A 25,149-nucleotide genomic window follows, 5' to 3' on the forward strand; every position below is an offset into this window, starting at 1 on the left:
CATAGTTTTGACATTTATTTGAGATATACAAGAAGTTGAAGCCCAAAAAAGGAACATCCAATTGAAAGAACTGCTTTAGCCAGCCCGGGAGAATCGCCTAACGCTGCATAGGTGCCTGAAACGAACGCTATGACCATTGCAGTAATACCATAACTTGTTAATAATGACGTGATATATGTGTAGAATGCAAGGACATCAAGCTTTTCTACAAATGACTTGCAGTAATGGAGAAACATTGATGTGGAGGAGAAGCAAAAGGCTAAGGCATTTGCTATCACAAATACCCTGAAAGCAGTTTTCGTGCTTAGAATTGCCATTCCCTCGTCTGGGCCGTCACTTTTGTACCCACCAGGCATAGTGAAACCTGCTGCAAAGGAGACAGTTGCGATGAGTGTTGTTACCAGCAAATTGATGCTGGCTATATTCTGAAGTTGGTCGCGGTTAGGCTTTTTTAGTCCTGCAACTTCTGTTTTCCTTTTTGCAAGTTGTTGTTGGCCTTCAACTTGTGTGTCGCTTGCAGGATCTCCTCTCTCTGATCGTTGTGGCTGTTCTAGTTGTCTTGTGTCAATTGATCTTGTTTTTCTACCATTCTTGTTGATTGCATGTTCCAAAGTTTCTAGACCACCATAGCTTGCAGCACTCATTGAGATCCAATTCTGCAAGTATCTCAAATACATTGAAGTCACATCTCAAGTTTAGAACTACCTTTTCAGTAAAGAACTTTGTGGTTGTGTTGAAAAAATTTACCAATTTTTTTATCTACTACCATAATTTTCTAGCTTTTAAGGAAGAAATTTGTTCTGGTTTATATTGCTTACCATCTCCAAATATTTTCCCACAAACTTAGCATGCCATACTAATTTCTTTCATTTCTCTCAATCTATCAGACACTCATATCACAAAGTTATTTTCTCCATTCTTCGACTGGAACTTGTTTGATGTAATGAAATAGAAAGTAGAAAGGCATTCAGGTCTTACGACTCAATACCTTTTCATAGAAACCGTACTCCTTCAACAGAAGAATGTCAAGAACAGTGTGGCCCTCCATGTTTATGGCTGTCTTGTCTACCCTACTATCTTTTATCAGCATTTCAAAGATTTTGCGATGATGTCCTTGGATTGTGGCAAGATGTAAAGCTGTGTTACCTTCATTATCTTGCTGGTTTATAAGGCCATCATGAGAAAGATCTGTGCCAAGAATAAACTTGACAGAATCAAGCTTTCCTCCAGCAACAGCAAGGTGAAGAACTGTTTGGCCTTTGTTATCTTGTAAATCCCAAATTTGGGGAAAAAGATATGCAAGCATTTCCAACATGACTACTTCACCTTCTCTTGCAGCAATGTGAGTGACAGACATGCCTTCTTTATCTCTAATATAAACAGTTGACGGGTCAATATACCTCAAAAACATCTTGAAAATGTCCACTGCACCAAAGTGTACTGCATATTGCAGAGGAGTCCATCCATAATCATCAGTTTCAGAGAGTGCAGCAGATTGACATTTTTCCATCAAGCATGCAACAAAATCTAGGCCAAGAGGAAAGGTTAATTAAATATGTTATGTTTGAGCAGGAATTTTAGAAGAAAAAAGGAAATAGATTGATAAGTATTTAATCAGAAGATTAATGGAAGTACCATGATGAGTTTTGAGATGCATTTACCTTTGTAAATTGAGTTACGGAAGGCAGCCTGAATGATGGCAGAGGGTCCAAAGGAAGAGAACTGGAAAGAATGCTTGAATGACATATTGGTAACGTAATTCATAGGACTCTGAAGCTTCACCATATAGGAAGATAATCTGAGAACTGCAAGGTTAATAAGATAACAAAAATAAACTTGGCTACCAAAAACTTTCCAATGGCTTACATTCTGCTGGTTAGAAGCAGATAAAGAGGAATAAAACTATTGCTTACGCTTTTCAATTCTATTTCATTGGATATTTCGATTTCCATTTCAGTTCGATGTAAAATCATCAGCAGATAGTATCATTTTACCATTGCTTTTCCTCTGATTAATGAATAGACGACAAAGAAATTACCTTCATCGTGTGACCGAATGACGGCTGCATGTAATGCATTCATATTGTTCCTACCCTGGAAAGAGCAAAATGGAGCAACTTGCAAGATAAGTTTAGCAATATCAATATATTTTTTATCCACAGCAATAAAGAGTGGGGACTCCTCAGCATCATTTGTCAAAAGAGTTAACTCCGGATCTTCTCTAATTAGCAATTCTGCAATCTGATCATGTCTGTTTCTTACAGCATCATGAAGTGCAGTGTCTTTCTCCATATTCACCATCCTTATAAGCCTTTCACCTGCTTCAATTTCCTGAGTCATGGTATTTGCACAATTTATGAGGACTTGAGCTGTCCCCAAACTCCCCAACCTTGCTGCAATATGTAGTGGAGTATCACCTTTAGAATTCTTTTGATTCACAAGTGAAACCAATGGTGGTAATCTAATGATCTCCTCTGCCATCCGCTTCAGATTATATTTGGCTGCAACATGGAGAATGTTGTCTTCCTGTGTTGTCACCTGGAGAAAAACTGTTAAATCCGAGCTTGCTAATTCCTGCAAGGAAGCAAAGTCACCGGTTATTACAGCTTCATACAGTTTAGGATCCATTTCTTTGACTTCTTTTTAGTGGTCTAGGCAATGGTTGCTGATGCCCTATAGCAATGCTTATTTATAGGAAAACTCTCATTGAACCTAATGGACTTAAGGTGAATAAAATACATAGGAGACGAAAGCAACTTACGCGTTTTAGCTTTGGAGTTATTGCAATGGAATAGAAGCAAAAGTTCCATTGAGTTTCTGCTGGCTATCCCTCTAGGAAATAGTTCTACAGGCCAGTCCAAACCCAGACCTGTTGCCGGCCGAAGCCAATAAAAAAGACAGGCAAAGTCTCTTTAACTTTTCTTATCCGTTAATCTGATTGGGACATGCAGGAGCCACAGCCGAGACGAATAGAAGAAAAGAACATCGGAATTGTAATTTTCTGAGAAAGACCGCCTAACGCACTGCTTGTAGTGCTAGAGCAAAATGCCATTGTTTCTTTCTCAGATACTCACAAATTTGCTCCTATAATATATCTATAAATAACAAATATAAAGAATGATGAACTTGTCCTTTTCACATCAATCATAGTACATGGGATTGTTGTTTTACAAAGAGCTTTGACACCCTCAAGAAAGAGCTTGTTTATGTGTCTTTGTCCTTTTTATAATAAAGCTGAGAAATATGCCATTGTCACCAAAATTCCATAGTCTCCAAAGGCAAGACCAAGACTATAGTCCGGACAATAAAAACCCCCACAATCAATTGAAACATTGAAAAAAAAAATTTCTTATTGAGTTAACCTGTCCTCATAGAATCATAAATGCAAACACTGACGAGCAAAGTTGAAAAAATACAATACAATTTCCCTATATAATGAAAAGAATTCAATAATCCTCCACTAAATATAGACTTGCAAAGGTGAATAATCACATCAACACCAGCCATAAAAAGAATACTAATTTAGTTAAATGAAATAAGAAAGCATTGAAGTTCCATACTAATCTAAAGTGTCAAAATTCCCAGTTGCTATAATTGTGACTCCAGCAACATTTTTAATGTTTAGATAATAATAATAATAATAATAATAATAATAATAATAATAATAATAATAATAATAATACTACGTTAATTAGATAGTTTTTTTTTTTTTTTTTTGTCAATTATCTTATCTCTTTTATTCATTTTCAATCAGGAATATTTAACATAATATATACTTATGAAAGTTGAAATTCAGGTTATTTTATTTAAATTGCTTCAGGAAGTATAACAGAATTTGTATACATACGTATGCAAGTAGAATCATGCAATTGGTTATTTAAAAAAATTACATATTTTATGTATAAATTCTTAAAAATTTATTTCTTTTATCTAAATACATTTTTTGGATAATTGAAGAATTTATTATTTATCCAAAAAACAGATATACCGCTACATAAAATTTGTTCTAGCCAATTTAGCTAGTGCATGAGAATGAAAATACCTTTTTCTTTTTACTTCTTTGCTTCAAGAAATAAAACATAAGTAGCATGTAAAAGAAAATCTGAATAGATTGTACACAACAAATAATGTGCAAGGAATTATGTTTTCATCTTCTTCGCATGTAACTACCATATACAATCAATTAAGACAATAATACTAAAGTAAACAACCCTATATTTTTTTTCTTGTCACATATATAAGATAATTTTGTCACACCTAAGGTAACATAACTAAACCTTCAATATAATTAATTCATTGCTTATTGCCGCACATACACGTAGATATAAACATTTAATTTTGTACGAAATCGTGTTTGTTTCAGCATTTTAATGGAAACATTTTGTTGGGCTCATTTGGACTATTATTTTCAATTATATGTGTTAAGGTCTAATCCAATTCAATTTGAGTTAATTAAAAATTGGGCTAAATCCAAACCCAAAATTTGAAAATCCGAAATTTGATTAATGCCTAAGTCAATTAAATTTGATTAAGGATGGAAATTTTACAAAAAAGGAGACCCTGGGTGGGGGGGGGGGGGGGGGGGCGGCAGCCACGGCGGCCTTCTCCCTTCCTCAGATTCACCTTCTCCCTGTGATGCTGCCCCATTCTCATCTATCTTTTCTTAAACTCATTTTAGAGTTTAGCCTTATTTTCTATTAACATGAATTGATCAAACAAATCCATATTTCTAAATTCAACATGCTCCACCATCAAGAAGTAGCAAGCTCCTCCACCCAAGCTAACAAGACTAAGAATAACAGTCCTAAAGCCAAGTCCCAGATTCCACTTCTATCAGAAGCATAACTCTATAAGGAGGGACGGAAAAATCATATAAAGAGAAATTCCAAGAGCTAATCGGCACAAAAAAAGACCTCAACCAAAGCCCAGCCCAAACTGCCTGTCCGCCATTGATAACCCATTTTCAAAACCGTCAACCTTCAACTAAAGAACCACGTGAAACCCATATTTCCAGCCTAGACCAGCAACCGAAAACAACCTCCACTAACCAATCTGCCACCACCAATAATCACCAAACCGCCATTTTACCCACCAACCGAACCCAAAAAGCCCTCTTCGTTACCCATCCGCACCACCGAGGCCACATTGCCAACCAAAAATCCCACCTGCCATACCTCAACACAAATTAACCCAACACCATCATTACACAGCAAAAATTAAAGCCACAATAACAAATAGCAAAAACCAAAAACAACAACAGAAATATCAAAATCCAAAAGTGGGAACGGTAGGTTCGAGCTTATTTTCGAATTTGAAAGAGTTTTTTGAGGGTTCTTTACAGCCCTAGGCTAGAAAACAAAAAGGGAGAAGAAACACCACCATCGGCAGCTGAAACGGTGGCAGTGTAAGGAGGGTGGCGGCGACGACAGCCTTTTCGGAGATTTAAATGGTGAAAATGAAGATTAGGGAGAGAATGACATACTTTGGTTTCAGAGAGATCGGATGGTGGGATAGCATTTTCCGGCCACTTAAAGTTTCGAACTTTGGGGGTTAGATCTAGGGAGGCCTTCTCCCTTCCTCAGATTCACCTTCTCCCTGTGATGCTGCCCCATTCTCATCTATCTTTTCTTAAACTCATTTTAGAGTTTAGCCTTATTTTCTATTAACATGAATTGATCAAACAAATCCATATTTCTAAATTCAACATGCTCCACCATCAAGAAGTAGCAAGCTCCTCCACCCAAGCTAACAAGACTAAGAATAACAGTCCTAAAGCCAAGTCCCAGATTCCACTTCTATCAGAAGCATAACTCTATAAGGAGGGACGGAAAAATCATATAAAGAGAAATTCCAAGAGCTAATCGGCACAAAAAAAGACCTCAACCAAAGCCCAGCCCAAACTGCCTGTCCGCCATTGATAACCCATTTTCAAAACCGTCAACCTTCAACTAAAGAACCACGTGAAACCCATATTTCCAGCCTAGACCAGCAACCGAAAACAACCTCCACTAACCAATCTGCCACCACCAATAATCACCAAACCGCCATTTTACCCACCAACCGAACCCAAAAAGCCCTCTTCGTTACCCATCCGCACCACCGAGGCCACATTGCCAACCAAAAATCCCACCTGCCATACCTCAACACAAATTAACCCAACACCATCATTACACAGCAAAAATTAAAGCCACAATAACAAATAGCAAAAACCAAAAACAACAACAGAAATATCAAAATCCAAAAGTGGGAACGGTAGGTTCGAGCTTATTTTCGAATTTGAAAGAGTTTTTTGAGGGTTCTTTACAGCCCTAGGCTAGAAAACAAAAAGGGAGAAGAAACACCACCATCGGCAGCTGAAACGGTGGCAGTGTAAGGAGGGTGGCGGCGACGACAGCCTTTTCGGAGATTTAAATGGTGAAAATGAAGATTAGGGAGAGAATGACATACTTTGGTTTCAGAGAGATCGGATGGTGGGATAGCATTTTCCGGCCACTTAAAGTTTCGAACTTTGGGGGTTAGATCTAGGGAAAACCAATGACTTCTATGCAAAATTACGTAAAAAGTGGCAACAGAAGGTCAAGAGAAAACTCCAGTGGAAATTTGGGGTCAAGAGACACCGGTCGACGGCGGCGCCGAAAATCGGGACTGGTGACCAGAAATCACCATTTGGGAGAAGCTTTGAGTTTTTTAGTTGTGAAAGAGAAGTGAGACCAAAAATTGCTGAGTGTTAAATAAAGCACCAAACGGTGCGTTTAGGGTTTGGAGGTCTGATCCGAAACCCAAATCCATCAGGCTCAATCCAATTGATTTGTAACCCATTCCAAATTGGGCCATTGATTCTTTTGTTTTTGGGTTGAAATTGAGGTATATTTTAATTTCATTTATCTCTTTTTGCATATTAATTTATTTATTACCTATTTGTTTATTTTTAAATGCAATTTTAGTTTAAAAAGTAAATTTGTTTGTGGATGATTGAAGCTGATAAAAAAATCTTATAAATTTTCAAAAAAAAAAAAATTGAAATAATTTTTATGATTTCAAAAAGATTCTTGAAAGAGAATTTTAGGAATAAAAAGCACAAGTAATATTTCTAAGTAAAAAATAATTTTGAAAACTCTACTTAAATAATGAAGAAAATTCAAATAATTATTTTTTTACAAATGAGTATTCTCTTTGTTTTTTTAAAATTTATTATGTGAAATTCTCAAGTTTTAAATCCACTTAGACATTAGAGAGTAAAAAAAATAAAAATAAATATTTTTAATTAAAAAATGTCATTTTCATCATAAATAATATTTATTTAGAAAAGAAACATAATTACATGCATCATTTAGTCTATGTTCACATTATCATACATGCATTTTGTGCATTAATAATAGATGTGAAATCGCTAGATAACAATTTCAAAAAAATTTTCTTTTAGAAAAAATAAGATAATTTAAAAAAATGAAAGTGATTTTGAAGATCTTGCCCGAATATTAGAAGGAATCCAAATCACACTTTTACTAAGGGATATCATTTCCATCTTTACTACAAATTAGTCATGAGAAATTTTTAAAGGATTAATTTTCTTAAATTCTACTTAGATATTGGTCAATTAGAGAAATTTTTTGACACCAAAAGGTTTCATTTTATCATTAAATGTTTTTTTTTTTAAAAGCGACAATGATGAAAAAAAATAAAAAGAAACAAAATTAAATTTTATAAGTTGAATTAAATTGGTTGTTCTTATTTTTTAATTTATATTTGAATTATTTATTTGCTTCGTATTGCATCACAAGCATTTTATTATTGTCAAAGAAATGTAAAGCAATAAATTGTGATTTTGGAAAATCTTTTTTATTAGAAATAGAAAGCTAATATTTTTAAGTAAAAGTAATTTTTATCAAAGTAAAAGATAACACATGATCAATTGATATCATTTTAAAAATCAATGTTGTGGGGGTGTTAATCTTTTTCACGTGTAATCATACTCTCGAATTTGGTTTTATTTTTTACAGATCCAAAAATTATCTTTTTAATAAGTTTTAATCAAATTTAAAATTTTATTAGAATAATAATTTTTTAAATAATCAATCACACCTAACCAAAAAATTGATGATGACTTTTTATTTTGATTTTAAAATTTATTCTAATGATACTAAAACCGTTATGACAATAGATATCGCTTCAATAAAAAAATCTATGATAATAGATTCTTGGATTCTCAATATCTATACTGCATATAAAAGCTATCCCTAATATATATTGAGGGGATAGCTAAGCAATGTAAATAAAAGCAATCAATAGGTAATTCTGGGAAAGGAGTTTGTCTAGAAGCTTCTCCAAAAATCAGTAGGTATTTAAATAGAGAAAAAACAAAATAAAATGAGGTTTTCCTTGCGCATGAGAATCAATATCCGTATCAATATGTTCAAGGCTATAATAATGATCAAAAGTTAGTAAGGTTGGGCTCATTTGCTACTAAAAAGGCAAAAAAAAAGAGGATGGCTAGGCAGAGAAGGTTTTCATCACGTCATAGAAATCACAATCAATCATAATAATCAACAAAGCTAACATGAAAATTAAAGTGTTGACCAATATACAAGGTTTGTGAGCAATAACTGTGTGCCAGTAGCACAAGCCAACCTTGAAAATTGGGTTTATTGGCCATCGGTTGGTGGTAATGTAGCTTCAAGACCTCTGATTTTGTCTGGTAAGGTTGCTTTGGTACATCTTGTGGATCGACCAGTCATGTAAGGGCAAACTTATTAATGGTAAGTGGCATCAGATAGAAAAAAGGTGGGTTCTTTGATCCTCGATCCTTTCTTTTTATTATGATGATCAGATACATTAATTTTTTGGGGTTGTAACTATTGATGCATGATTAAGATAAGAGCGTTAAATATATATATGTAAATAATGATGCAGTTTGCTTTTTTAGATGTGTTTTAGGGATGGAAACCTATGAAGAATTTGTGATTTCTTTTGCAAAAATTGTTGAAACAAAGCGATGTTGGCAATTATGGAAGAATCGTGCTTCCAAATGTGTCCTCCATCTTCCTTTTATCACTTTTAGAGAATAATTTTAATCTTTTCTAAAAGACTGCAATTTAATTTTAGTAAAAATAAAATGGGAAAAGAAACTCTATTATTCATGTTTCAATACCTTGTTTGCTTTTTACATGATATTTTTCTTTCATTCCTTGGTCGGATTTTTCAATTGATTTTGTGATAAATTGTAGGTGGTGTTACATTTTTTAGAAAAGCATGATTATTGAATTGGTAAAGAAAAATGACAATAAAGAGTTTGGTAGACAAACAATTAAGACATGAATGCGAATAATATGGATTTCATTTTGTTGAATAAGGTAGTAAGTTCATATTCTTAATTCATTAGAAGTTTTTGATGAGAAATGTTTTCAATTTGTTTAAACATCAGCCTCTATGATTAGGTAATTGTTCGTTTTCAAATTCTTAATTGTTTTTTTGATTTGCAGAGCTTAAAAAGAAAAAGCTTTATGATATAAGAGCAGGATTGAATGATGCAGAAGCTTTGGTTCCTTGTTTATTGCCTATTTTGGATACTCATTTTTAGTCTTTCCTTTCTTTGGGTATTCAACTTGATGTTGCTTTTTTCGTTTCTCAAATTCAAAAAGTGGACCTTGTGGCAAGAAATTTTAGCCAAATGTTAAGGCTATGCTTCTTGCTAAGGTAAGGGAATATAAATAAGATTTTAACAATTTAAAAAGTGAAGTTAAAAGAATTACATCTAGCAATTTAAATCCTGCTACTCGAGATGAATTGTTAAAGTTTGAAATATATTGAAGGTTTTATTTGAAATAATGTAATTGTATTTATAATCTAAAAATACTTGAACTTAGTAAGTTAAATGATAGGTTTGCTTATATCATTGTAATTTCACTAAATCTAGAAAGGCGAGAAAGCTCTCATGCCCAAAATATTCATTGGGTATTAATCTAGCTTACGAAATCAAGTTATTGAACTGAAGAACTAATTATGTTTGTCTTCGTTTCAGTTTTGCTATTCTTCTCACTTGATATGACAATAATATATATTGTATAAGTGAATATGTGTGATTTATTAATTCAAATCTCTAGTTATTACAATATCATGTAATTTGACTAAAATAAGGCATAAAAATGGAGAATAAGAATAGCATTTTTCATAAAATTAATATGAGAAATGTTAACTGATGTCGTTTGGTGCAGTGCTATAGGAGGTGCTCTTCACACTACGTACAATATTGCACTTTTGGTTGAGCTCATTTTTTCACTTGCTTATATGATTTATTTTTCAAACCTTTATTCATTTTAACCTTAATTATCATAGACATTCAAGATTATCATGTAAAAAAGAAAAAGAAAAGAAAGTTTTGGGGGCATGCTTTAATTAAACTTTTTTGGTAAATGCATGTAATAATGTGGGATATAGGATGCTTTATCTAATTTGGGGTTTACAATTTGTTTTTTTGTTTTACAGATCCATCATTGAAAGTGGGTAATGTCTCATGTCTACTAACCCTGTAGTTTCACTAGTATAGTAATGTTTTGAAATTTTGTGAATTTTATCACGACAATCACTAGAAGGATTTTATGAATTTCATGCACTAAGATAAGAAAGTACTTTGCTTTTTTGTTTTCTATTAATTTCTCCTAGCACATAATAAATTCCTCAATGTGTAAATTTGTAAAGTAATATAGACTTTTAGCATGCATGTTATAAGTCATGATGCTGGTGTTTTAATTAGATTTTATGTATTGTTTTTCAAATCAATTACTTCCCTCAAGGTATGATCCTGTTCATCATGCTAAGTGGTTTCCTATCCCTTACGCTATTTGCATTGGAAAGAGTAAGACAATCAGTTCCTATTATTGTTTTCTTCCATCTAATTTTCAAAATGTTTATAATTTCAACCAAGTTTAGCAATGCAATTCATGTTTATTCAATTGCATGAGTTTATATGTATGTTTGTTTTAGCGTAATCCAATTCTACATAACCATTTGCTTGATTTTGATGTTTAAATTTTGATATAAAAGCTGGGGAGCATTTAAAGTAATAATTAATTTTTTTTAATCCAATAAGCTATAGCAAAATAGTATGTTTGTTTGATTTCTAGGGATAGGGAAAGTGCAAGATGATATTTGCTCCTTTTCTTTTTCGTTTCTACTAACTTTTCAAACTTTGTCATATGTAGTCTTTTTAACTTTTAGCATTCAGCTTCTAGAATTAACTATAAATTATAATATTTTGGTTGGTGAGACTAATATTTTTGGTTGACACAATGCATTATTGAAACGAAAAACAACTTCAAACAGACAAGCAAGATATGTCAATCGTAGGCACCAAACAGATATCACTGGATTCTCTATTATTTTTAAATTAAAATAATAGATAAATAACAAATATCATTGATTCTCTCAAGTCTGTCACATAATTGGGCTTTATGCCTTTGTTAGAAGAAAAATGGTCTATCTAACATTATAGTAATTATATGTCAATAAAACTTTATATCATCTCATCTATGACATGCTTTTGAAAGAGAATATCTAATGCATTATTGCATGTTTTAGGGTTTAGGGTAAATATATTAATACATTATCTCATAATTATATTGATTTTTATTTATATCTTTAATGATAACAGCATCGTTGCATAGCGGGTATAACCCCTAGTATGTATTATACATATCACATTCTCACACGTGCACATACACGTGATTCTCAACACTTTAGCTTTGACCTTAATTTCTTACATTAGTTATTAGGCCTTAGCATATCATTCCTTATTCTTATTTATAACTTTTTGCCTCGTGAATCAATTTTGGAAGTGACCACCACCTTTATCTGTTCTTATCGATGTCATGTGGCGTCGGTGATCACTTTTGCAATAGCATAACCTGCGACGAAGCCTACTGCACCTACAGGTCCAGTTGCTATTAGAAGAGGAACTCCAACTCCAAGAGGAACTCCAATTTTGGTCACGAGCTCAGGACTTGTTGCTGAGCCTGTTTTGCAGTACAGAGCAAAGTGCTCGCAATTTCTTTTTAAGAGGCGATAGGGGCCAAAGTCATTCCTTTCCAGGAAATCAGTGGCTGTCTTAACAACTTCATCGGCTGCCTTGGAGCAACAATGTGACTTAACGTATACTGAGTGCCCGTCACAGAAACAATCGAGGCAGGTTTTGATGACTCGTGTAATGATGTCTGGCTTGTATCCACATTTGGGGCATGGAGCTGAAGACCCTCTATGCTTTGTTTTGGAAGGTGGCATGAGGTGAATGACCATGCCATCGCCCACATATATTCCTGGTGTCAAAAATAGCCAAATTATGACTTACTCAGTTATTATGATAGATCATCTCGATCAATAAAATCCCTTAACCATACATCATGAAAAGAAAAAAAAAAAAAAAGAATAAGCAAACCATGATGATTGTATAAGGAACTTCCACTCCTGTCGCAGTAGATGTGATCTCCTGGTTGGAGCGAACTCTTTGACTGTCCCATTTTTTTAAACTGTATTTCAAATCCTTTAGTTGAATTTGTCTTCTTTGCAAAAAACTCGACGAATTTATAGAAGATGTGTCCAGGAGAATCCAAGCAACGTGCAATCGAGAATCAAATTAATAAAGAAAAATACCTATGCTCTAAAACTTAAAAAAGTAGGTTCTTATGCGAGACAATATTGTACATAATTACTGTCCATTACTGGTGCGGAATTTCACACACGTAATGTGAATGCTTGAAATGTTTAGTTGCTTTAGCATAACTTTTAAATCAAATGAAAATGTGTTATATTTATATTTACGAGCCTCTTATTAATTAGCAACTAGAATGTTAACCCGGCTTCGTGTGGGATTTTTTTGCAAATATTTATAATTTTTTTGAATTAAAAATAAAAAATGAATGGCTTATTCAAAATGTATTATAAATAATAATAGTAATAAAGAATTAAAAGATATTTGATTTAAAGTATTATTTTTTCAGTTTTTATCCGTGTGTTACCATGAGAGTAAATTTTTTTATTCAATAAATTTTATTTTTAGAAATATTTAATTTTTGTATATCTAAATATATACTAATTAATATAATCATATTTATTAATTATAAAAATTAGATATATTAAAAATATTTGTTCATAAACTATATAATATAAACGTATTTGAAGTGCAATAGATAAATAGATATCCATTTCCTTAGTTATTAAATGTTTATATTTTATTATGTGACTTAACATTTAATATTACATTAACAAAATTTATTTTTAAAATTTTTATTATTCTTTGTTTTCGAAAAAATTGTTTAATTCACAATATTATTTTCTTTTTTTATCAATAATAATTTTATTTTCTTAAAAGCTTATTTATCTTTATTTTTTAAATAATTCCATAATTTTAATTTTTGCACAAAATAAAAATAAAATAAAATAAAATAAAAAGATTATATTACGTAACTATAAATGAATTAACCCAATTTAATGAACCCAAAACAATTTTAATTAGACTTGAGATTTGGATGTAATTTTATAAATCCAACCACTTTCTCTTTAGGCCAAAAAACCCACCTCTGTTTTCTTTCTTTACATTTCTTCCTACTTGTTCTTTAAACTCACCGATTTAAACACCTAAATCTATACTAAAAAAACTAACCCTAATTCATTTTCTCCTTTTCTTCATTCTCTCTATCGCCACTTTCATTCTCTTTAAAAAATCCATTTTTGATTTCTTTTGCCGTTCCCATTATCCGTGCCTAAATTCATCACATGCTTATTTCTCCTTCTTAAAAGCATCCTCTGACTTCATCCTTCCTCTTCCATCAAAGTTTTCTTTTGAGTTTTAATTAGCAACCCACTTTCTTCTTTTTTTTAAAAAAAACTAAACCCCTCAAGGAAACCCAAAAAGCTCCTCTAAATGTCTCAAAAGTTTCAACAATCTTATTCTTTTCTAGTGTTAGATTTAAAAAAAAAAAGAAATTGAAAAATGCAAATCTATTTTTTTAATAAAATCTCAGATTTAAAGTTCTTTTTTTTTTTATAATGGCTCGTACTGGTTTATGGGTAATTTTTTGCAGGAGAAAATTTTTCTAAAAAACAAAAGTTCAGATTTTGTGATTTTTTAAACAAATATTGTTATTTTGGTGGATTTTTAAACAATTATTGCTCTTGAGGTAGCTTTGGTATAAATGGTAATTGAGATCTTTATATTGAACTTACACTTGTTTCATCACAAAGGGATATACATCATTTGAAAAAGAAAATTTGTCCTATAATTTAAATAAAAAATTTAGAATAATATAACATTGAAATATAATAAAAAACTATATGAAACTCATTTGAATTTATTTAACTATATGAGCCATTAAATGCCATATTTTTACCTTTATTTGCAGATAACATGTCCCTTTATTTATGCCTTTCTCAATGTAATATGTAAAATATAAATCAACAAACACTTTATCATATCAAATTTTGTATTCATAAAAAAAATTTAAATATATGTATATGTAACATACCTTTGAGAAGATCTACATTGTTTTAATATCATTTTGAGAAAAAATTTTTCAACTAGTGACTTGAAAAGGTGCATTTTGCCGAACGTAATTTATTACTTCTGCCTTGAAGAGTTTGGCACCCTTACCACATACTTTATAGTATGGAATAGCGTTAGCCTTGAATTGATTCTTATTTTGAAATGACAAAATATTAAGCTAAATAAGCTTGATCAAAATTTTAAAAAAGATTTATTTAGTACATGTTCTTAACTTTTATATTTTGGTACTAAATAAATAATAAGATTTTCAAAGTTTAAACAAACCTTTTTTTTATGTTTTCTTATTTCTCAAATCAAAACTACTTTTAAACATTATTTATTTGAGCTTAAATGAAAGTTTAATTGTTGTTTTTAGAGTGAACTTATTCATTTTGGACTCAATACAATTTTGATAATATTGGTTTTTAGGAATAGATTAACTTAAGAAAGTTGTTTTACAATAACAAAGTTTTTCAACATTGAACTTGTTTTATTTTTTTGTATTAATTCATAAATCTTTAATATTTGAATTTTATATGATTGAAAAGCTCTTTGAGTATACTTTCTAATGGATTAAACAAAATCAAAATCTAAATTTTTTAAGAAAAGATTTTAAATTTTTACTGGACACTTTGCAATTATCTAAAAACTGCATAAAGGGTAGTTTTGAAATTCACTATAATTTGTGTACAATGAATTAAGTGATGAATTTTATATGGATAGAAAGCCTTTTCTAAATCTTTAAACGGTTTTTAATTTGAAATTGTATAACTCAAGATATGATCAAATTAATGAGTAAAGTACAAAGCAGAAGACAATCACCTAGCTTGATCGAATCGATCCCCTCTCTGTAGGGATCTATTGGCTAGGGTTTTAAAGTGACTCGATTGATCCCCCTTTAAAGGATTGATCCATTTTTTATATTAAAAAATTGTTAGGTTAAAAACTTATGGAAGGAATTGATCCCCCTTCATAGGGGATCGATCATTTAGGTAAAAGATTGATCAAGTCCCTTACCTGATCGATCAAATTTGCATAGAAATGTGCTTAACAACTAGTTTTTCAAGCTTCTAATGAGCATTTCTTTTTTAAAACCATCCCCAACAGCTATTTATTAAATTTTTCTATAAATTGGATATTTTAACACACTAAGAAGATTGATAAATCAATAGAGTAAGAACTAACTAGCTATATTTTTATTCTCTCAAAGAATCAAGAGTTGTTAGAGCTTAAAAATTCATATCTTTTGTATTTATTGTATCTAAATCATATTTGTTGTTCATTCATTATTTTCTTATACTTAAACTTGGCAAACATGTAGCCTTTGAGATGTATTTTAAGTTTGCATTTCTATTAAGTGATTTTATAATCAAGAGGTGAGGTATCATCTTGAATTTGTGAGATTGAAAGATTGCTACTTAGCCTAAATAGTAGAGAATGTTAGGTTACTATCTAAGCCTTGAAAAAAGATAAAGTTGTAATTTTAATTCAAGAATAGTGGATTGAAGCCTTGGTGTAGACAATTAAGAAGAGATGATGTAGATGCCTTATGTAAAAGGACTGAACCTTTACAAATCCTTATGTTTGATTTCTCTATTCCTATCTTTTTATTTTGCATTTGGTTTAAGATTATCAATTTATTGTTATTTGCACTATATTTTGATATTAATCTTAATTTTTCATTCAATTATATTAAAATCATTATTTTGGAAGAATTTGAAGAAATCCAATTCACTTTCCTTTGAGATTACCAACTTACCTAAAAAGCTAACAAATAGAAAATTGGATATCAAGATTATTACCTTTCATTCTCTTTTTGGCTAGTTTTGTATTTTTGGTTGGTCCTCTTCCTCTTTTATTAGAAGTTCCATTCCCTATTAAAAAAGTTTACAATTAGAAAGCATATAACTTAATATACGGTCATATATATCACTCAACTTACTTAAAGCATTGTTATATATATATATATATATATATGTTTGAAATCACATTATCTGTGAAAGCAACAACTTGTCATTCTAGACTTTTCTCGGTATTTGAATTCTCAAGTAAAGTATTAGGTAAGTAATTAGACATATAGGCAACTTGAGACTTATCTGTAGTATGAAAGTATCATGTTGTGCATCACTTGAATTTACAAAAAGACTTATGTTGTAAAATATTAACCATTTTATTCCTAAAAGCTAATAAATATTTCAATTGGAATACATAATCATAATTTATAAAATTAAAAAAAATCAATTATATCAAAAAATTTTGAATTAAAAAAATTAATTATACTCTAAAAAAATCAATTATCTAAATCAAAATAAAATATAAATATAAATATTCTAATCATATTAAAGACAATATTTAAAATACAAAAATTTATCTCAAACCAAAGAACAAATAAGCATACCAAAAATCTTGAGAACGAACTTGACAAACTTGAAAATAGACTGGACAGACTTGGTGCCTAAGTCTATTTTATTTTATAATATTTATCTTTTGTTTATTGTATCAATAGGTAAAATATTACCGCCTAAACCTCGATAAAATTTGGTCCTCCCCCAATTTTTAGGCTGCAAATTAAGGCTGGGTTCTGACACCCCAATTTTTCTTATACCATAAATTTTGACTTTTAAATGGTGTAATCTGACAAGTTAATCTATTACATAAAAAATAAAAAAAATAATATAATAATTTATTACATCCAACACAATAGTTTATTATAAAATTAATTGACTTAAACAGTAAAACCAGTTGACTTATAATACAATCTATAAGTCAATTAGTTTTATTTCAAACAATTTTTTGAATTTTTATTACATAAAAATTAAATACAATACTAAATACAATAAATATTAATATATTTATTAATTAAATATTATTTTTATATTATATCTTTTATTCTTATATTTAAAATTAAATGCATTACATATTAAATAATGATATTTGATAATATTAGAAATCTTTATAACTTTCATTTGACTTTGAATTTGTTTTTGTTTTTTTTTAATTTTATATATTGACATGATGATACTTAATTTTTATAATTATTCAAACATTTATTATTATTATTATTATTATTATTATTATTATTATTTAAACAATCTGTTAAACCTGTTTGTTATTACTATTGATATTAATTAATTAATTAAACAAATCACAAAAATTAACAATAATGTTATTTTTATGAACAAAAACTACTAATAAAAATTATATACCTACATGTCACAATATCTATTTTAAATATTTTTATTGATTATAAATCTTTATTTTTTTATATTTTTTAATATTGTATTAAATTTTTGTTATGTTTTGCAAATATATATTAATATGCTAACAATAGTGATGAATTTTTAGTATTAATAGTTTGAATATACTTATATTTAAAAATATTTTACAGTTGTTATTTCAATAAAAAGTAAATTTAATAATGCATAAATTGTTATTGCAATAAAAAATCAATACCTTAAATTTGTTAATATAAATTGTAGCAAATAAATTTCTAGTCATTATAATTTTTTCAATAGTGACAATTTCAATTGTGACTGATAAATTTGTAATTATAATGACATATAGTTGATAGTAATATGTTATGTTTAATGGTGACAAAAATTTTTGATACAAAAACTCAAGTATTATGTGACAAATTATTTTTTATCATAGTAATGTATAATAGTAGTGACCACTTTATATATCATCACTAGTACATTCTTGCCAAAAATAATTTGCCACAAATTTATTCACTTTATCGTGACGATTCTATAGTGACAAAAAATTTTGTGTCACAAGAACATCTTTATAACGACGATTTAATTGTGAAATAGTTTAAACCGTCATAATTACTATTATATTAATGACCGAATAATAATACGTCATAATTACTTATTACAATAGTTTCATAGAAAAATTTTGTCATAAAAAATCTAATATTTGTAACAAAATAGGTCACAGTTACAATAAATCGTCACTAAAAATTTTAATTGTTGTAGTGTCAATTTCATTTCGTAAATATTTCATAGGTATGTATTTGGTGGGAATTGGTGTGGAATTATGTAAAAAATTTTGTCAAAAAAAAAAAAAAAAAGGAGGTTGTTTATCAACGAAATTTTCATCAATAATCCATTGGAAAGTTGTTTAAATTTCAAAACCCCAAATCCTTGAATCATTGTATCCCTAAATTTCAATCTTTCAATCCCTAAACTTTCTCTCTCTCTCTCTCTCTCTCTCTCTCTCTCTATTTCTACCTCCCTTTCTTTAACCATTTTCTATTGTCAACAATGCTTTCCACCATTGATGCTTAGTGTCCACCATTTGCTCCTTCCTTATTGTCCATCCTCAACTCCGTTAGTGAGTTACCGGTTTCCAAGCTCTTCATCGATTCTATCAGCCCTTTCTTTCTTTTACTAATCTCCACGTTGTTGGTCGACCTCATCTCTGTTACTCCACCTTGGTTGAGCTTGTTTCCTCTGTTTCTATTCAAAGAAGTTATAGTTAAAGATTCATTGTTTATGTTAAAGTTAAAAATTCGTTGTACAATGTTAAAGTTAAAAATTCATTGTACAATGTTAAAGTTAAAAATTCATTGTTTATTTTTCTTTTATTTTTTGTATCGACAATTTTGAAAAATAGATGAATTTTCTAATTTAATGTTTGTGTTTTAGAATTTATTGTACAATTTTTAGAATTGTGGAATTTTTTGTATAGTGTTTCGAAATTTTGGAATTCAGATGATACAATGTCAAATGATATAATTTTGGAATTTAGATGATATAATTTTAGAATTTTGAAATTTAGATGATATAATTTTGGAATTTAATATTTGTGTTTTGGAATTTTTTATTTTTTTATAGTGTTTTAAATTTCGGAATTGCAAGGAACACATTCATTGAATTCTATATGTATTTTTAGCTTTGATTTACTATAGGGTGGTTGATTGGAATTTTTTGTTTGTTAGATCGTAGATAATGTCAAATTTAGGACTCTAAAATATAAATATTAAATTACGTTTATGTAGCACTGAGGGGAACATCAATGTTTCTTTTTTTTTTTTTCCTTTTTTCCATTATTTCTTTATGAATATGTGTTTTAAATGTGGGTGTATATGTGTGTATATTCTATAATGAATATGCTTTTTATTTCTTTTTCATGATATTAACTTTTATTATTTTCATTCCATTAACTTTGAAAGTAGAACAAGCTCTATACGTAGAAGTGCTTCAGAAAAAATCTCTTGCAACACCTTAAACTGCACTGAGAAGCCTAATATCTGAAGGATTTTTCAATCATTGAAACCAAAAATATATTACTGTGAAGGTGTTATTTTGAAGCATGCATGATGAAATTTGTAAACTTTTTGTGCCATTGAAGGGCTATTTGTTAAAGTAGAGCAATAATTACCTTATCTTCTCATTTAGATAATTTTGTTTAGTACAACAATAATTGCTTTAGTACAATAATAATTTCTCATATGGTTAACCAATAAAAATGTTAAACACTTTATAAGACTTTAATTGCTTATATTTCAATTTAAGATATTAAGAGTTATATTTTTTGGACCTTTATGATGATTTAATTAGTGTTGAAAAAATGGATAAAGATTACTCTTGGATGTATTCTCTTTTAGATACAAATGAATTAATTAGTCAAAACTTCTGCGATGGTGTGGATGAATTTATTGGATATACTTATTCTCAACTATACTTTGCAAGTAATGGAAAAATTAGGTGTCTTTGTATCCGATGTGAGAATAAAAGGTTTTTAAAAATGGATGTTGTGTATAATCAACTTTATTATAAGGAATTTACTCTTGGTTATAAAAGTTAGGTCTCACATAGAGAATTAGAAGATCCAAGTGCAAACGCAACTAGCATTTATTCTTTCTTAAATTATATAGATGAACCATTGTGGTCAGGCTATACAAAGCACAAATCCTTTCTGTTATTTCATAATTTTTAAATTGTAAATTAAAGTTTAACATAAATGAGTCATATTTTGATTATTTGATGAGCATAGTGAAGGATATGTTGCCAATGGATGATAAATTACTCGAAAACTTCTCTAAAATGAAAAAAAAAAAGATGATAAAACTTAGACTTGGTTAAAAAAAAATTCATGTATGCGAAAACAATTGCATGTTATTTTATAAGAAAGCAACAAATTTTATATATTGTTCAGTATGTAGTTATTCTTGATATATAAAGAGTAAGTTTGTTGGTGAGATAAAAAAATAAATTTTTTCTAAAATCTTACATTATATGTCACTGATACCAAAACTTTAAAAACTTTATATGTCAACTAAAACTATTGAATATATGACATGGCATGCATATAACCAAAGTCATAATGGTGTGTTTCCACATCCTATTGATAGCGAAGCATGAAAACATTTCAATTGCAGCCATGAATTATTTGCACTCGAACATTGAAATATAAGATTAAGATCCACTAGTTATAGAGAATTACAAACATACATCAAATCATTAACTTCACTCAACAATCAATACTCATAAGACACTCTCAATCTCCTCTAGTTCTATGGAGTATTTTTAACCCAAACAAACACAAACCTAAACCTTTGTGCACCCTTTCAACATAATCAAATACATACCCATATGCTCCCATACATCATACCTATGTGGACCCTCTCAGTCTCCTTTAATCAACTCACAAACAAATATATACACCCATAAGACGTAGAGCCTCAGAGTCCCAATACTCTTATGGGGTGTCTATCCCACAAAACCTTACAACTCTCTTACATCTTTTTCTCATACCTAACCCTACAGAGACTTCATCTATTTATAACCATACAAACTTGCTCATTAAGAATCTCTCTCCTATTAGAATTCTTCTTCTGTAAGTTAAACTTGCATATTAAGATCTCATTCCTTTTAGAATTCTTCTTTTGTAAGTCAAACTTATCTATTAAAAATCTTCTTTCTCTTAGAATTCTTATTTTGTAAGTCTTTTTGTCCATCAAGTAATACTGATAAATCTCAAACAAATCTCTTATGAGATTTGAGTCAATATTCCTAACATGCATTTGGCTAGAACAAAAAATTTTGAAAGCACAAAAAAAAAAAAAAAAGAAAACAAAAAGGAAACATTTAAACTAAAGGGTATTTTTCTAATTTTTGAGCTTCTCTGAAATGTTTCTAAAAGATTATAATACGTATGAAGAAAGAATAACTTTCAAATTAAAAAAAAAATCGAAGAATCACCAGATTTGTTTAAAATTCCAAAAAATGAGTCCCAAAATCTGTTTAAAATTCCAACCCATCTTTCAAAAGAGAAAAAAGAATATATTTCTTTTCAAATTTTGTGAAAATTAATGTGAACACTAAAAAGCTATATTGATTCAAAGAAGATTGAAACTCAATAAAGCAAAAACATAGTACACTATTATTAAAGAAAAAGGTTCTTAGCTTTAGAAAGACTAATGTTTATAAGATTATAAAAAGAAATCAGTACCTTTTATCTTTGATCACAGGTGTAATGATCATGATCTACAATTGGAGTTTGTGAATGCCAGCATATGCTAATTTACCTATAATTTCCATACCAAATTATCTGCGTAATCCAAATAAGTTCTTTAGTTTGTTCTTAAGACTGAATATAACGTCCCATCAATCTCACACTGAAGTATATTCACTATAATATATAGGTGAAATTTTGAATTTATATGTATGAATTGTTTTTTAAATATAAAATTATGAAAATTTTAGATTAAAATAAACAATATCTGATAAAATTGAGTATAAATCTCTATAATTGAGATTAGATGCTAATTTATCCATATGAAATTTGTGAATGCTAATTTACTCATAATTTCTACACCATATTATATGCAATATGATAGGATTTGATTTGATTGATCAATCTAATGTGACCTATTACGTTTTTTTAATGTGCTCTTAAGGCTGGAAATGATAATCAACATTTAATTAGAATTCATATCACATCTTTTCTTTTCATTTTTTTAATTAAGACATTTTTATTGAGATTATATTTGATGTATTATAAGTGTATAAATGCTATATATTATTAGTGAATCATACAATGATATTTTATTAAAAAATTAATTTAAAAATTTTTTAAATCTTAAAAATAATATTCTTAATCTTAAAAATATTTAAAATTAATTTTTTTGATGACATATTATTGTGTAGTTCATTAACAGTATATAGTATTATACATTGATAATATATCAAATCTAAACCTATTTCAATTTAGCTAATTAAAATTACCAATGTACTATATATATATATATATATATATATATATATATATAACCTTAAAAGAAGAATCGCTTTCACTATTGAGTACAATCAAATATAATTTTCACGGGCCTCAAACCTTATTTGATTCCTTCTTTTAGCAGCATACAAAGTATTCCCCACTCACAAAAGAGGGCTAGCTTGAACCCAACGATAGGCGTCCCTGACAACTTCGTCTGCAGGCTTGCTTGCGTAAATGCTGCAAGAGCCGCCCTTACGTCACAAATTATTGTCACTAATTTTATCTAACAGTAACGAATTTTATGACAATCGTTATGAAAAAAAGATTTCAATGTATTGTAACGAAGAAAGAGATGGAATTGTGACTGTGACGAATCAAAATTTCATCAAGAAAATCGATGGAAAATCAAATAAATTTTGGCGCCAAAAAATATTTTATGCCTAAATATAAGTATAATTCATGATCATAATTTCAACGGTTGTTAGTTGTTACATGTTTTTCCCTGTTACAAGCATTTTATTATTGTCAAAGAAATGTAAAGCAATAAATTGTGATTTTGGAAAATCTTTTTTATTAGAAATAGAAAGCTAATATTTCTAAGTAAAAGTAATTTTTATCAAAGCAAAAGATAACACATGATCAATTGATATCATTTTAAAAACCAATGTTGTGGGGGTGTTAATCTTTTTCACGTGTAATCATACTCTCGAATTTGGTTTTACTTTTTACAGATCCAAAAATTATCTTTTTAATAAGTTTTAATCAATTTTAAAATTTTATTAGAATAATAATTTTTTAAGTAATCAATCACACCTAACCAAAAAATTGGTGATGACTTTTTATTTTGATTTTAAAATTTCTTCTAATGATACTAAAACCGTTATGACAATAGATATCACTTCAATAAAAAAATCTATGATAATAGATTCTTGGATTCTCAATATCTATACCGCATATAAAAGCTATCCCTAATATATATTGAGGGGATAGCTAAGCAATGTAAATAAAAGCAATCAATAGGTAATTCTGGGAAAGGAGTTTGTCTAGAAGCTTCTCCAAAAATCAGTAGGTATTTAAATAGAGAAAAAACAAAATAAAATGAGGTTTTCCTTGGGCATGAGAATCAATATCCGTATCAATATGTTCAAGGCTATAATAATGATCAAAAGTTAGTAAGGTTGGGCTCATCTGCTACTAAAAAGGCAAGAAAAAAGAGGATGGCTAGGCAGAGAAGGTTTTCATCACGCCATAGAAATCACAATCAATCATAATAATCAACAAAGCTAACATGAAAATTAAAGTGTTGACCAATATACAAGGTTTGTGAGCAATAACTGTGTGCCAGTAGCACAAGCCAACCTTGAAAATTGGGTTTATTGGCCATTGGTTGGTGGTAATGTAGCTTTAAGACCTCTGATTTTGTCTGGTAAGGTTGCTTTGGTACATCTTGTGGATCGACCAGCCATGTAAGGGCAAACTTATTAATGGTAAGTGGCATCAGATAGAAAAAAGGTGGGTTCTTTGATCCTCGATCTTTTTTTTTTTATTATGATGATCAGATACATTAATTTTTTGGGGTTGTAACTATTGATGCATGATTAAGTTAAGAGCGTTAAATATATATATGTAAGTAATGATGCTGTTTGCTTTTTTAGATGTGTTTTAGGGATGGAAACCTATGAAGAATTTGTGATTTCTTTTGCAAATATTGTTGAAACAAAGCGATGTTAGCAATTATGGAAGAATCGTGCTTCCAAATGTATCCTGCATCTTCCTTTTATCACTTTTAAAGAATAATTTTAATATTTTCTAAAAGATAATTTTAATATTTTCTAAAAGACTGCAATTTAATTTTAGTAAAAATAAAATGGGAAAAGAAACTCTATTATTCATGTTTCAATACCTTGTTTGCTTTTTACATGATATTTTTCTTTCATTCCTTGGTTGGATTTTTCAATTGATTTTGTGATAAATTGTAGGTGGTGTTACATTTTTGAGAAAAGCATGATTATTGAATTGGTAAAGAAAAATGACAATAAAGAGTTTGGTAGACAAATAATTAAGACATGAATGTGAATAATATGCATTTCATTTTGTTGAATAAGGTAGTAAGTTCATATTCTTAATTAATTAGAAGTTTTTGATGAGAAATGTTTTCAATTTGTTTAAACATCAGCCTCTATGATTAGGTAATTGTTCTTTTTCAAATTCTTAATTGTTTTTTTGATTTGCAGAGCTTAAAAAGCAAAAACTTTATGATATAAGAGCAGGATTGGATGATGCAGAAGCTTTGGTTCCTTGTTTATTGCCTATTTTGGATACTCATTTTTAGTCTTTCCTTTCTTTGGGTATTCAACTTGATGTTGCTTTTTTCGTTTCTCAAATTCAAAAAGT

At 29.5% G+C, this 25,149-nt stretch overlaps 2 protein-coding genes across 2 annotated transcripts; both read right to left on the reverse strand.

Moving 5' to 3' along the window:
* On the reverse strand, nt 1-3,610 carry LOC111277561 (protein ACCELERATED CELL DEATH 6-like). The gene is made up of 4 exons (XM_022863981.2): nt 2,039-3,610; nt 1,662-1,805; nt 989-1,527; nt 1-656 (listed from the first exon to the last, which is right to left on the reverse strand). The coding sequence occupies exons 1-4, from the start codon at nt 2,625-2,627 to the stop codon at nt 15-17; spliced, it is 1,914 nt and encodes a 637-aa protein (XP_022719716.2). The 5' UTR covers nt 2,628-3,610; the 3' UTR covers nt 1-14.
* A 7,972-nt stretch (nt 3,611-11,582) lies between these two features.
* LOC111277870 (protein LEAD-SENSITIVE 1-like) lies at nt 11,583-12,580 on the reverse strand. The gene is made up of 2 exons (XM_022864299.2): nt 12,427-12,580; nt 11,583-12,307 (listed from the first exon to the last, which is right to left on the reverse strand). The coding sequence occupies exons 1-2, from the start codon at nt 12,506-12,508 to the stop codon at nt 11,862-11,864; spliced, it is 528 nt and encodes a 175-aa protein (XP_022720034.2). The 5' UTR covers nt 12,509-12,580; the 3' UTR covers nt 11,583-11,861.
* Nucleotides 12,581-25,149: the final 12,569 nt, after the last annotated feature.

This window comes from Durio zibethinus, chromosome 7, assembly GCF_047325235.1.
Source record: "Durio zibethinus cultivar Kanyao isolate XHJ-2024 chromosome 7, ASM4732523v1, whole genome shotgun sequence".
In the NCBI taxonomy this organism is placed as follows: Eukaryota; Viridiplantae; Streptophyta; class Magnoliopsida; order Malvales; family Malvaceae; genus Durio; species Durio zibethinus.